Source organism: Acinonyx jubatus, chromosome E1 (genome assembly GCF_027475565.1).
Source record: "Acinonyx jubatus isolate Ajub_Pintada_27869175 chromosome E1, VMU_Ajub_asm_v1.0, whole genome shotgun sequence".
Taxonomy (NCBI): Eukaryota; Metazoa; Chordata; class Mammalia; order Carnivora; family Felidae; genus Acinonyx; species Acinonyx jubatus.
The window spans coordinates 27,693,064-27,706,301 of NC_069397.1; the positions used below are offsets into that span (position 1 = coordinate 27,693,064).

General features: G+C 53.3%; 1 protein-coding gene across 6 annotated transcripts; it reads left to right on the top strand.

Annotated features, from left to right (window-relative positions):
- The first annotated feature begins 1,274 nt into the window (after positions 1-1,274).
- SEPTIN4 (septin-4) lies at positions 1,275-13,238 on the top strand. Of its 6 annotated transcripts, none has more exons than XM_027034234.2 (12): positions 1,275-1,435; positions 6,334-6,627; positions 7,007-7,100; positions 7,544-7,630; positions 8,135-8,258; positions 11,184-11,318; positions 11,431-11,548; positions 11,637-11,738; positions 11,925-12,021; positions 12,110-12,272; positions 12,436-12,535; positions 12,747-13,238. In XM_027034234.2, exons 1-12 carry the CDS (start codon positions 1,433-1,435, stop codon positions 13,221-13,223), a joined length of 1,794 nt encoding a protein of 597 aa, XP_026890035.1. In that variant the 5' UTR covers positions 1,275-1,432; the 3' UTR covers positions 13,224-13,238. The 6 variants fall into 6 exon arrangements, with proteins under 6 accessions (XP_026890035.1, XP_053068352.1, XP_026890038.1 ...); XM_053212377.1 differs by lacking the exon at positions 6,334-6,627 and adding an exon at positions 6,660-6,716; XM_027034237.2 differs by having other exon boundaries at positions 12,790-13,017.

Below are 13,238 nucleotides of genomic sequence, written 5' to 3' on the forward strand. Positions count from 1 at the left end.
AGGCTCCCTCTTATCTGAGCCAAGCTGCTGGCGATATCCTAGTTTAATCCCCTCATTTTCTGGTGTGGGAACTGAAGTCCAGAGAGGTAAAGTGAGTTGCCCAAGGTCACCCAGCTAGGAAGGTTCCTCCTCAACTTGCTAGCCCGTGAATGCCCCTGATTTCTTTAAGCAATGGCACTCCTTCCGTCCTTCAGTCCACCAGTGCCAAATATCTAATAACGTCTCCAATAGCCATCCCATGTTTGCTGAACGTGTTCTCATCTGTATACCTAGGCCCCCCTCCGTCCCTCTGCTAAGTTCTAACTTGATCCCAACCATGACCACTGGTCACAGATCAGACTGAAATAGAGTAGGCAGGCTTCTGGGTGTTCTACCAATAGAGAGGGCCATGTCTGTGGACCTGTTTTATTCAAAGTGTATTCAGGCAAATCAGCATGCCCTGGAGGAGAGTTTGTGGGAGTCAGGAAGAGGCATACTTCTGCAAACTTTCACAGAAGCCTGACCAGCTCAGCCCTGTATTAGCTCGGAAAATCCTCACCAACCCCCACCCTCTAAGCATCTACTTCTTCCTTGCTGCTGCTGACCCTTCTGAGCCTCTAATGCTTCTAAAGCTGCTGAGGCATCTGTCCCCACAGCATCTCACCTGCTTGCCCAGCATAGACTGGCTCACACCTGGGCTGCCACTTCCCACTTCCCTCAGCCCCAGACAAGACTCTACTGCCCCATAAAGGCCACTCAGCCTCTTCCCTTCCACCTTTCCAGCAGATGATCCCTGGATAATTTATGCAGCAAATTCTCTTTAATCTTTAATCTAGGGTCCTGCAGGAAGGGAACATTTTGTCTCTTCTTCATAGCTTGGGTAAAGGTAGAGAAAGTCTGACATTCTACCTTAGGAGGTGTAGAGGGGGTAGGGACAATCAGTTAACTTGGACATCAGTTAGGTTCATTTCCTGAAAACCTTCGGTAACTAATGGAGTCTCTCCCGACTCGTGGGGCAAACCCCTCTCCTTCGAAAGACCTCTCCTGGGGATGCTAGGTTGGCCTTTCCCTTTTCTTGGGGGATTTGCTCAAGCCCCCACGGTGATGCGCTGCCTGAAGAGGCTACTCTTAGGGGCTGAGTAAGGAAGAGCCAGGTGAGCAGTGCTGCGCTGTCCTGAGCGCCTCTGCTCATCCGGGGGGGGTCACGGGCTGCAAGGCCCGCCTCTCCCCGCAGCCAGCCGCCCGCGGCCGCCTTCAGCTTTGCAGGCGTCCGCGCCTCAGAGGGCAGGCCCCGCCCCAGGGCCGACTCGCCCCGCCCCCGGCCCCGCCCCCGGCCGGTCCGCACTCTGGGCGGCGGGCGGGGGCCGGCGGTCCCTCGAGGTCGGCTCGCAGCTCCGGCCGCGGGTCGCTCGGACGCTGTCCCTGCGGAGCTGGCCCGGCCCGGGCTGCAGCCATGGTAAGGCGCGCGGGCGCGGGGCAGGGCCGGGGCGCGCAGGGCCCGCTGCTCCCAGCGGCTCCGCGGGGACCAGCGGCGCAGCAGCCCCGGCTGTGCCGGGCGGGAGGCGCTGTCTCTGGCTGCTGGTGGTGGACGGCGTTGCGTCGCCGCTTCCAAGTTTCTCGCTCTGATCCGAGCAACGGCGGAGCGGCCCCCGAGGGCTGGGGTGCTGCCCGCGTTTTGGGACCGGGGAGTGGGTCGGTGCTGACGGGAGGTGGGGGGGCCAGCCGGCAGAGACGCGCGTGTTAGGCTGGGGAAGGCGCGTCAGCGACACGCGGAGGTGAGGGTCCCCCGCCCTTTCCTGAGTCAGCTGTTACCTGGATGACCCCTCCTCACCCACCTACCCTGGGCTCAGGGACAGCACCAACTTCCTTGGGAAGACACACAGAGGAGGCCTACAAACACTGCCTGCCTCTCGGAGAGGGATGGTGAGACGCATGGGCCCTCCTCCTTCCCGCAGCCTGGCAAAGGGCATCTCCTGGCTCTTCCCACAGCGCCCTCTGCCCAGGGACCCCTGAGAGAGGGAAGCCTAGCCTACCATCCTACCCTTGGGATCATCTATACATCACTGCCTCTGAGACAGGACCCATGGGGAAGCTTCCTCCTGCTGCATCCTACACTACCCCAAACCAGGTCCCTCTGCAGTGGTGGGGGTGGGGGAACTCATTCCTGCCACCCGCCTGTACTGGAAGGAGAGATACTAACCCCAGTCAGCCTCCTGGATACCCCCAGGTAGGAAGTTTTGATGTCTGACTGTAAGGGTGCCAGCTCTTCTGCCATCCTTGCCAGAGCCTGCCACAAACACATTATGCTGGGTGTCAATGCCTCCAGGCCCCATGCCAGCCTCTCCTCCCAGGTTGGAGGCCCCCCAACATTTGCCCACTGCATTAGGAGGCACAGGCTGTTTACAATAGGAGGAGATCCATGACCAGCCTGTGGGGCAGGATGTTGGCTGTGGGCAGCCTCCAGAAGGGAACTCCCTGGGCCCCATGGAATCAGAAGCTTCCAGGTCTGGAAAGGCCAACCTTTTGGGCTTTTGTCTTTCAAGCTGTTTCCAGGCTGAGGCCCAAGCTTTGGCTAGGAAGTCTTGGTGACTCTGTGACCTTCCCCAGAGGGGGTTCCTGGGAGAGGCCAAGCGGTACTGGTCTTTATCCCTGCCCCACTTCCCTCCACATGGGTACCGTCACACTGATTGTTCCAGTGATAGAAGCCTGGGGAGAACTGACTGTCCCCATTGCCAAGCCCAGCAGGGACCAAGAGGGGCTTTTCTGCCACACACTAAGTTCAGTTCAGCTGAGGTCTTGGTGCTTTCAACTTGGCTGAAGCCACCCTCTAATTAAAAGACATCCCCACCATCACCACAGTCCTCAGCTTTAGGCCTCTTAGGCCGAGTTCTTAGGCTGACTGATATATGTCAAGCCAGACTTCTCTATAAGAGGTCTCTCTGTGAAAGGAGATCAGTGTCCCAGCCACTATGGAGGTCAGTGGGTACAGTGGGGAGAGCTCCCCAGCCTCCCCTGGAAACCTCCCCAGGGGGTTTTAGTTTGCATGGGAAAAGAATGATACGCCAACATTAATAACAGTCCTATGACTTGAGATGTACACTCTCTCTTCTCAGCTTCAAAACAGCTTGAGTTATCTCTCCCCAGCCTTCCTGGGAGGCAAGGAAGGGCCATTCACAACTGGACATTAGAGGCCTGAAATTAAGACAATATTCAAAATCACAAAGGTTTCTGGACAAACCAGAAACACTGGCCTCCTGATTCCCAGTCAGGTGCTCCATCTGCACCCTTCCAGCCAAGCCCTTCAGTTTGTCTCCCACCTAATTGGCAACTCTGAAGCCTCTGGGATGCCAGCCTCCCTTTGGTCTCTCAGAGAACGAGTGCTAGCAGCTCTTCCATTGACTCTCTAGAAGCAGTGGGGTGATGGAAGTGATATGGGTCCCCATGAGTCAGAGGTCAGGTATCCTAGGGTGGGAGGAGTCCTTTTGTGGCTGGGACTCTGCAGGGAAATCTAGGGGCAGATGTCTGAAGAGACTGGGGTTCTCTGCTGGAAAACACAAAGGGACGCTTAGGAAGAAAAGCAGGGCTGTTCTCATGAGAACATATTTCTAGGGGATTGTAGGACATCCCACCCTACTTCAGCACTGCTTAAAGTTAAGGTGAAAGAGATTGGAGTCCTTTGACAGTGGAGTCTCCTGGGTGGCTGTCCCCGTGCCCATGTACTGATGGGCCAGGTCACCTTGGGGACAGCTCATGACCCTCTGGCAGGCCTCGGTGCCCTTGGGGGTTAACAGGCCAGGTGGATCAAGAGCCTGTGCTGCAGACAGACTCGGGAGGCTGGTGCTGTGCCCACCGGGGTAGGCAGCGGGCAGGCGTCATGAGACAGCCAATCAGAGTTGGAGGGGACTGCAGAGAGACAGAGTGATCCTGCTGCAGCCGAGCTGTCCTTGGAGGGTGGGAGCCAAGGGAAAGGGAGGAGGATGGGGTGGGGAACGACATTCCACAAGCTGTTTTGGCCCCTGACAGAGACAGGGAGGGGGGAGGGGGGGCCAAAGAGAAAGGGAAAGGAGCAAGCCAGGAAGCTGGATTACAAGAGCATTGAGACCAGGTTGTTTCCGTGTGTGAGCAACTTTTCCTGGGGGATAAAATTAGACCTAGAGCTTGCCGACAGGGTATCTGAAGTGTGGGAGGGACATGGACCATTCACTGGGATGGCAAGGTAGTTCTGTCCCTGAGGACAGGACTGAAGCTGGGGTAAGGTGCTACCCTGGGAGCTGGGGGTGGGGAAGGACAGGCAGCAGGTGAGGAGGAGCCTAGTGCCTGACGCCTTGTCTAGGGCCTCTGTGGGCCGCTTCCTGCTGACAAGTAGCCAGGACTGGCAGGGAGAATGATGCTGGGTTCCTGGTGACTTTTGGAAGACTGGATGGTAGGGGTCCCAATCAGGGCCTTCCTTTCTCTTTTAACTGCTGCCCCTCTGCTCAGTGCTCCTGGGGAAACCAGGTGGAACACAGTCTTCTTTCTTCCACCCTGACCAACTGCTGGGTCACTGTGGGGTCATGCAGAGAGGCGGGATTTCCTGGAATTCCCCAGACTCTAGCTGCCAGAAAACAGGACCTGTGGGACCCCACCCTCCTCAGTCCCATCTCTTCTGTTGCATATAATTAATTGTCCAAGCCGGGACACTTTTGAGAGTGAAAAGGGCACAATTAATCATTATGCTGCAACAAGAAACAAACTGAGATGTACAGTTGCTCCATGGGATCCCATAAATACTTTTGCTGAGAAGAGCCTGTTAGGTCAGGCTTGCTTCAGGACACCCTCTTTTGGTCACTAAGCCCCCACATGCTGGTTCCAGTTTCAGTCTAAAGGGCCTCTTTCCTCCCCTCTGTCCAGGCAAGCCTTGGAGATGATGGCTATAAGCAGGTGTGGGGACTTGAGAGGTGACAGCCTAGAAGTAGTTCTTAGGGGACTTTTCCCTGTAGCCTCTAAATCACTTCCCTCTAGCATAAACCTGGCAATGTGTATGTCTGCCTCCTTCAATTCTTCCCTTTGTAAAAAGGGGACCTGCAGAAGACTGTGGCCATCTTCTCTCCCTCCACCCTGGCCGGGTCTCCACAGTGGTCTGGGATAGCCCCCACTGGCTTGGCCAATCCCCAGGGAGTGAGTCAGCCTCTGAAGCCAGCCCTTGTCCATTGTCTGGAGGTGGCATGTGGGTATTGTGAGGCAGAGCTGAGCCCAGCACTGCCAGGCACTCCACAAAGGGGACTGGCCCCCAAAGGAGAGAGGAAGTTTTAGGGTCTAGAGTTGGTGGCAGGAGTGGGGGGAAGTGGCCTCTCTTCCAGGTTGGGAGATGGGGTGGAACAGGTCTCTACACAGAGCCAGTCATTGTTTGTCCACCCCACTGTGGTTCACCATTGGGGCCAGATCCCTTCCTGCGTGGCTGGCTGAATCTTACTCCAGGCAGAGGGGGCAAAAGACAACCGATGGGTGCTGTCTCCTATGTGTCCCTCACAGGTAGGGGCTGTCAGCAGCCTAGTGTCCTCCCATCCTCCCTCACTGGGTCCCTTCCAGCTCCCTTCTACCCTGCACTCAGCATCCACTGGCGGGTTTGCCCTAGTCTCCTGGGGCCTACCCTCAGGCTCTGGTGTGGCACAGTGTCTGGAATAAGGGACAGAGGTGTCAGATCAACTGTACTGAGCTCTGGGCAGTGAGCCCTGGAGAGTGAGCACCCCCAGTAGAGTCTGCATCTCCCTCCCAGAGCTCACTGACCTGCAGTGACAGGAGGCACAGGGCCCTCTGCTGGCTCTTGATTTACCTGGGGCTGGCAGGTCCCTTCTCCCCTCCCTACTTCCCTCCTGCCCCTGTCCCATTCTGACTGACTCTCTGCACTGTCCTTGGATCCTGAGCCCGCATCCTCATCTCAGTTCTAATGCCTCTGTTGCTCCCCCTTATTCAGTCTGACTTCCTGGCCTTTAGGGCATTCACTGGCCTCTGGCTTGGCCAGACCCCCCAGGAAGGGCAGGGCAGCAGGCACCCTGTCAAGAGGGAACATCAGGACTGGAGCTTCTCTGATCCCAAGAACAGTTGCTGCCTGCAACAACTGGGGGCTGCCTAGGGCTGCTCCAGGACTCCAGGGTCTTTCCTGGCATCTCGGCTGGGGAGGCACATGAGCAGGTGAGGGAGGAATGGTGAGCACTTCCTCTGGCTTGGCTGCTAGTGCAGTTTCTTTTCCCTTCTAACCACAATCACTTTCCTCTCTCTCCCTCTCACCTTCTCTGGACTTCCTCCTTCATTCTTCCCTTCATGCCACCTACCCACTCCCCCCCATCCTCCCACCACCTCCCCTCCAACCCCCAGATCAAGCGCTTCCTGGAGGCCACGGATGACACAGAACTGAACAAGTTCGTGAAGGATTTCCCAGGAAGCGAGAGCTGCCACCAACCAGAGGCCAAGACCTGGGTGTCCAGGCCCCAAGTTCTGGAGCCAAAGCCCCAGGCCCCGGACCTCTACCAGGATGATCTGGAGTTCAAAGGCCCCTCGTGGCCCCAGCCCTCTGACAGCCAGCAGTACTTCTCTGCCTCAGCCCCTCTCAGCCCCTCAGCCCGACCCCGCAGCCCATGGGGCAAGCTTGATCCCTATGACTCCTCTGAGGTAGAGCCTCCAGCCCTGTCTTTGCCTTTCAGTGGGCTGGTGCTGGAAGACCCAGGGAGGGAGCAGAGAGATCCCGAGTGTCTGTGCATGTATGTGCATGTGTGTGTATAGGTGTGCACATACGCATGCATGCATGTTGAGCTGGGGCCTCTCCTGTCTAGTGTCAGCACCAGTTCTGAGGTGTTGGCCCCCAGGTGCATTGGAAACTGACTATCAGCAGGGGCAGGAGCCCTGCTGGTGGCCCCAGATGGGGCCTCAAGGGAGTTTGACACCATTCCTCTAGGGCTGGGGCAAAGACCTAGGAGGGAGGGAGAAGGTGTTGGGTCCTGGGACCCCTCCTGCCTCTCACTCTGACACACTCTGCCTTCCTGTCCATTAGGATGACAAGGAGTATGTGGGCTTTGCGACCCTCCCCAATCAAGTTCACCGAAAGTCTGTGAAGAAAGGCTTTGACTTTACCCTCATGGTGGCAGGTAGAGCTGGGGAAGGGCTGTGCTAGGCAGGGGGTGTTTCAGGTGGGGCTGGTATGTATTTGGGGAGGAGGTATAGGTAAGGAAGGAAGAAGCAGCCAGAAGCCGTGCAGTTTTGCAAAGTAGCCAGGAGCCATGGGTGGCCAAAAGTGTGTATGTGTGTGTTGGGGGGAGGGGGGTTGAAGTGGTACAAAGAACACCTGACCAACAGTTTTCTAGTATTTGCCTTGTTCTGTGTGACCTTGGGCAACCTCTTATCCTCACTGAGCCTCATTCAAATAAGAAGGCTAGACAAGCTGTTTTCTCTGCTTCCTTCTGGCTCTAAAACGCTATGGTTCAGTTGGTCTCTTCCCAATTTGATGAAAAAGCAGCTCTCTACACACCTTGTTCTGGTGGGGTTGCCTTTTGGCTATAGATCTTATCTTCTGTCCTCTCTCGCCTGTCAGGAGAGTCTGGACTGGGGAAATCCACTCTTGTCAATAGCCTCTTCCTCACTGATCTGTACCGGGACCGGAAACTCCTCGGTGCTGAAGGTAAGGCAAGGAGAGGGGCATGGAGACTGGCATGCAGACTTGACTTAGGAAATCAAACTCATGCCACAGCCTGGGGGCTGGGGCCTTCCCCAGCATGCAGGAAACCATGGCTTCTTAGAGGGCCTTGACGGCATCTCTCCATAGGCCTATCTAGCCTGGCAGCCCACCAGCCAGCTCCCTAAAGATTTGGGTGCTGAAGCCAGGCAGGGACCAGAATCCTGCTCTCTGAGTGAGTCTCTGACCCCCAAAGGATTCCAGGAATCCAAGAAAAGAGCCGGGAGCAGAGAAGAGGCTGGGGCCAGAGCCAACAGCCACCGGCATTTCCTGTGTTGGGAAATGTGCTCCTTGCTGGTTCCCAGAGAACAGGCCCCCAGGCGGCCTGGGGTGGGAAGGGGGGCAGTGTGGATGAGGCATTCTGGGCAGCAAAGCTGATTGGGGTGGGCGGTTTGTCCTGACTGGGCAGGTCCTTGCCCTTGCCCTGGTCTCAGTTTCCCTTTCCTGCAGAGCGGATCATGCAAACTGTGGATATCACTAAACATGCAGTGGACATAGAAGAGAAGGGTGTGAGGCTACGGCTCACCATTGTGGACACGCCGGGTTTTGGGGATGCAGTCAACAACACAGAGTGGTATGTCTGACCACGCACAGCCCCAGCTGCCCCCTTCCCATTACACACACACATACATCCACGGATGCACACATAAGCACAGACATAGCCACAATTGTCAGGAGTTTATGGCCTTTGAGCATGCCACCACCCTTTACAGGGCAGCTGAAGTGAGAGGAAAAGAGTGGGAATAGAAGATCTTTTTTTGTTTATTTTTTCCTATTTATTTATTTATTTATTTTTAATTTACATCCAACTTAGTTAGCATATAGTGCAATAATGATTTCTGGAGTAGATTCCAGTGATTCATCCCCTATGTATAACACCCAGTGCTCATCCCAACAAGTGTCTTCCTTAATGCCCCTTGCCCATTTAACTCATCCCCCCACCCACAACCCCTCTAGCAATCCTCAGTTTGTTCTCTGTATTTAAGAGTCTCTTATGTTTTGACCCCCTCCTTGTTTTTATATTATTTTTGCTTCCCTTCCTTTATGTTCGTCTGTTTTGTATCTTAAATTCCACATACGAGTGAAGTCATATGATATTTGTCTTTCTCTGACTAATTTCACTTAGCATAATACTTAGCATCTTGCAAATGGCAAGATTTCATTCTTTTTGATTGCTGAATAATACTCCATTGTGTGTGTGTGTGTGTGTGTGTGTGTGTGTGTGTGTGTGTCACATCTTCTTTATCTGGGAATAGATGATCTTTAATGAACTTTCTGACTCTGACATAAAGTACTTTCTGTAATGGGGGTGAAGACACAAGATAAGAAAGAAGAGCCTCAAAAAAAGCAAACACATGTGGAAACATGTAGCACAGGGCCAGACATCTAGTAGTGGCTCAATAAACACCACCTCCCCTCCTTCCTTTTCTTTCACCAGCAACATTTTAGGTGCCACAAACAAGTTTATTAAAGGGATGAGAGTGCACTGAGGGAGTGGTGAGGAGGAGAAAGAGGAGGCAAAGGGTAAAAAAATAGGTTGAACTTTGTTTAAATTCCAGGCGTCCTCTAGGCTACCTTCCAGAAGAAGAGGTGGCTTTGCCACATACCCCATCATCCTTGGCTTTATTTTTTCAGAAACTGGAGGGATGCTTAGATAATGGTCAGAACTAAGTGAGTAGATGAGAAGGAGGATGAATGATAAAGACAGGAGAAAAGGTGGTGCCCTTGATGAAGAAGTTAGGCAGGCAGTGTTAAGATGGCTAGCCCAAGAGTTCAGATCTTGGGTCAGCATATAGTAACTGCGTGGTCTTCAGCAAATGACTGCATTCCTGTTTCTTCAGTTGAAACATACTGGCCCTTACCATCTTATCCAGTTGATCTGAAAATCACCCAGAATGGTGCATGTGAATGTGTATTAGCAACTAAAGTAGGGTGTCCAGGTGGCTCAGTCGGTTAAGTGTCCAACTCTTGGTTTCAGCTCAGGTCATGATCTCACGGTTCATGAGATGGAGCCCTGTGTTGGTCTCTGGGCTGACAGTGTTGAGCCTGCTCAGGATTCTCTCTCTCCCTTTCTCTCTCTCTGCTCCTTCCCTGCTCACGTGCATGCTCTCTCTCTCTCTCTCTCTCTCAAAACAAATAAACATAAAAAAACCCCTAAAGTAAAGGGTTGTTTACATTATACCTATTATAATTGCAGCACCAGTACAAAATGTAAATGCAGGGCCCCTTGGTTAGAATGATTAAGAATTTCAAGACAGCCACAGCAGAGAAGTAAACCAAGCATAGGCCCTTCTGAGATCAGGACCTGGTGTCGATTGCACAGTTTGCATTCTCAGAAAGCTGACCCTGGGTAATTGCCTCACAGACTCATCAGACTCTTACAGACCTTTCTGTGCTCTGAGTCCTCAGCACATGCTTTATCATTAAAACGTGATTTTCAGCTCAGCACACTGGTTCATCTTCAGCTTCAGTGCCTTAGTCTTGAGGGGAGGGCCATTTTTTCTTATATTCTTGCCACAGCACTGTGCTGGCACATGGTACATGGTCTCCTGATGTAAATATTCCTGATGGATCGAGGTGGCCTCCGTGTCATCATCACCCTTTTTATTCTCGGTATATGCCTCAGTACACTGGGCTTGCCACGACACTGTACCCAAACCAGCACCTGGTTCGTACTGTAGCAAGTATCACCCTCTCCTTCAATCAACCTACGTACCTTTCCTTTCCTTCCACAAGAATAATCATTTCATTTGCTTGGCACTTCACAGTATACAGTGCACCTCCACATAAACTTTAGTCAACAAGTAGGAGTTTATTGAGCATATACTAGGTGTCCAACCAGTGCTGGGCATTTTAAGGGATACAGAACAAGTATGAATCATCCTTGTCACTGAGAGGCTTATGGTCTAGTGGCAGCGGGGATGGGAAGGGTTGGCAGCAGTTCTGTAACATATGTGTCAATCAACTTCAGTTAGTAAATAGGTCAGACAGTGTCGTGGCAGACACAGAGACAAGTCAGAAGGCCAAGTGTGTATATGTATACATATATATTTACAGTGTGGTGGAGAGAAGGGGAGAATAGTGTACATAGATGTACACTGGAAGGAGCCTTCATGGAAGGGTGGGTTTAGAGTAGAAACACATAAATAAAGATTCTGAGGCTGGACTGTGAACCTGACTGAGGGCTGTCCTGGCTTCCAATTGGTGTTCACCTGCAGGCACCTTATTCTTATTGGTTCGTTTGGTCACCTAGGCTTTTTTCCTCTCATCAAACTAGCATTTATTGAACTTTGCCTGTGTGCTTAGTCTGATTTTCTATTGGGACATGTCAGATGCACCCCTGTCCCACCCAGGGACCTCCCTGAAGATGTAGTAAAGCAAGCCAGGGGATAACAGAGTCTTGAAAACACTGCTCAGGATGTGGGCTACTCTGTAGTCCCAAAGCTCACGAGGCAGCCCCCACTCCCACAGTTTCTCTGCTTGTCTGTCCCTGCTCCAGCTGGAAGCCTGTGGCAGAATACATCGATCAGCAGTTTGAGCAGTATTTCCGAGATGAGAGTGGCCTGAACCGCAAGAACATTCAAGACAACAGGGTGCACTGCTGCCTGTACTTCATCTCACCCTTCGGCCACGGGTATGGTCTGAGCCTGAGGCTCCCAACACTACCAGGTGCTGCCAAGGGAACAGGCTGGGAGCACCAGGGCAGGGCTGCCACTAGCAGGTGGTCACAGATTCCTATCTCCCAGGCTCCGGCCGTTGGATGTTGAATTCATGAAGGCCCTGCATCAGCGGGTCAACATCGTGCCTATCTTGGCTAAGGCGGACACACTGACCCCTCCTGAAGTGGAGCGCAAGAAACGCAAAGTGAGGGAAGCCGGTGGGGGGAGGGTAGCAACTGGGCTTCTGGAAAGGATGGGGTCCCCAGAACTGTGGGCCCTCATGTGTTTGCCAGATCCGAGAGGAGATTGAGCACTTTGGAATCAAGGTCTATCAGTTCCCAGACTGTGACTCTGATGAGGATGAAGACTTCAAATTACAGGACCAAGCCCTAAAGGTGGGGCTACGTGAGGGCATCCCTTTCCATCTTGTTTCTTCTGGGCAGAAGAGGGAAGTGGAATTCTATATAAGGGGTGGGAGAGCACGCTGCTTTTCTAGAGTGAAGCAGAAAAGATAAAGATATAGGTGAAAAAGAACAGGTGAGAACAGGGAGTATTGACCAGGCACCCTTAACTTCTTCCAGGAAAGTATCCCATTTGCTGTAATTGGCAGCAACACTGTGGTAGAGGCCAGAGGGCGGCGAGTTCGGGGCCGTCTCTACCCTTGGGGCATTGTGGAAGGTAAAGCATTGAGCTGGTGACCTGGGTATCTCCTTGCCCTCAGTGGCTCTCCCAGTGCTCCTGGTTGACCCCTAGCCTTGCTGTGCAGTGGAAAATCCAGGACACTGCGACTTTGTGAAGCTGAGGACAATGCTGGTGCGTACTCACATGCAGGACCTGAAGGATGTGACACGGGAGACACATTATGAGAACTACCGGGCACAGTGCATCCAGAGCATGACCCGCCTGGTGGTGAAAGAGAGGAATCGCAAGTATGACCAGAAGCCAGGACAGAGCTGGCAAGGGTGGGGATCCCAAGCACAGCCTTGAGTGAGACCAAGCCCTTCCTTTGTTCTTCTACAGACCCTGGGCTCAGTCCAAGCAGGTGCTGGGGTCCCCCTAGCCTTACCAACCCTCCTTTTCCCTTCCCCTCAGCAAACTGACTCGAGAGAGTGGTACCGACTTCCCCATCCCTGCTGTCCCACCAGGGACAGATCCAGAAACTGAGAGGCTGATCCGAGAGAAAGATGAGGAGGTGAGAGCAGTGTGAGGTGGTAGGGGTTGACAGCCTGGGGGCAGTCCCTGCTTAACTATAAACCTCAGTATTTCTATCTGGGTTTAATGGTCCATTAAACCACCTGGACTTGTGGTTTAATGGTTCTACCCAGGGTCTCCATCACACCTCTGGGCTTCCATGGCCCTGGCTCAAGGGATTAGAGCTTGGGGGCACTTTGTTAACACTATAGGACTCTCTAAAAGGCCCCATTTTGATGGGTGTGCCTGTTCCAGCTGCGGCGGATGCAGGAGATGCTGCACAAAATCCAAAGACAGATGAAGGAGACCCATTAGCTGGCTTTCAATCCTGGATATTTAAATCTCCTCTTCATCCTGCCCAGGCCGGCCCGTCCCAGCACCAGCTCTGCTCAGGCCCCTGCAGCTACTGCCACTTCGCCTTACATCCCTGCTGCCTCCCCAGAGACTCAGAGGAAATAAAGTTTAACAAATCTATGGCTGCCATATGGTGTCACTGTCTGTATTTTTACCAGCCCCTGGAGACCAAGAAGATCCTAGGACCCACTTTTGAAAGGGTGCTGAAGGAGGGTGCTGGTTTCTGGCTTTTAGTAGGGAAAACTTTCCTTTCCTATGACAGGTTTCAGTCCCTGCCTAGAATCCAATCTGGCCTCTCCATCACACTGACCACAGCTCTATTATCTAGGGCCTGATCCCCTCTTCATCTT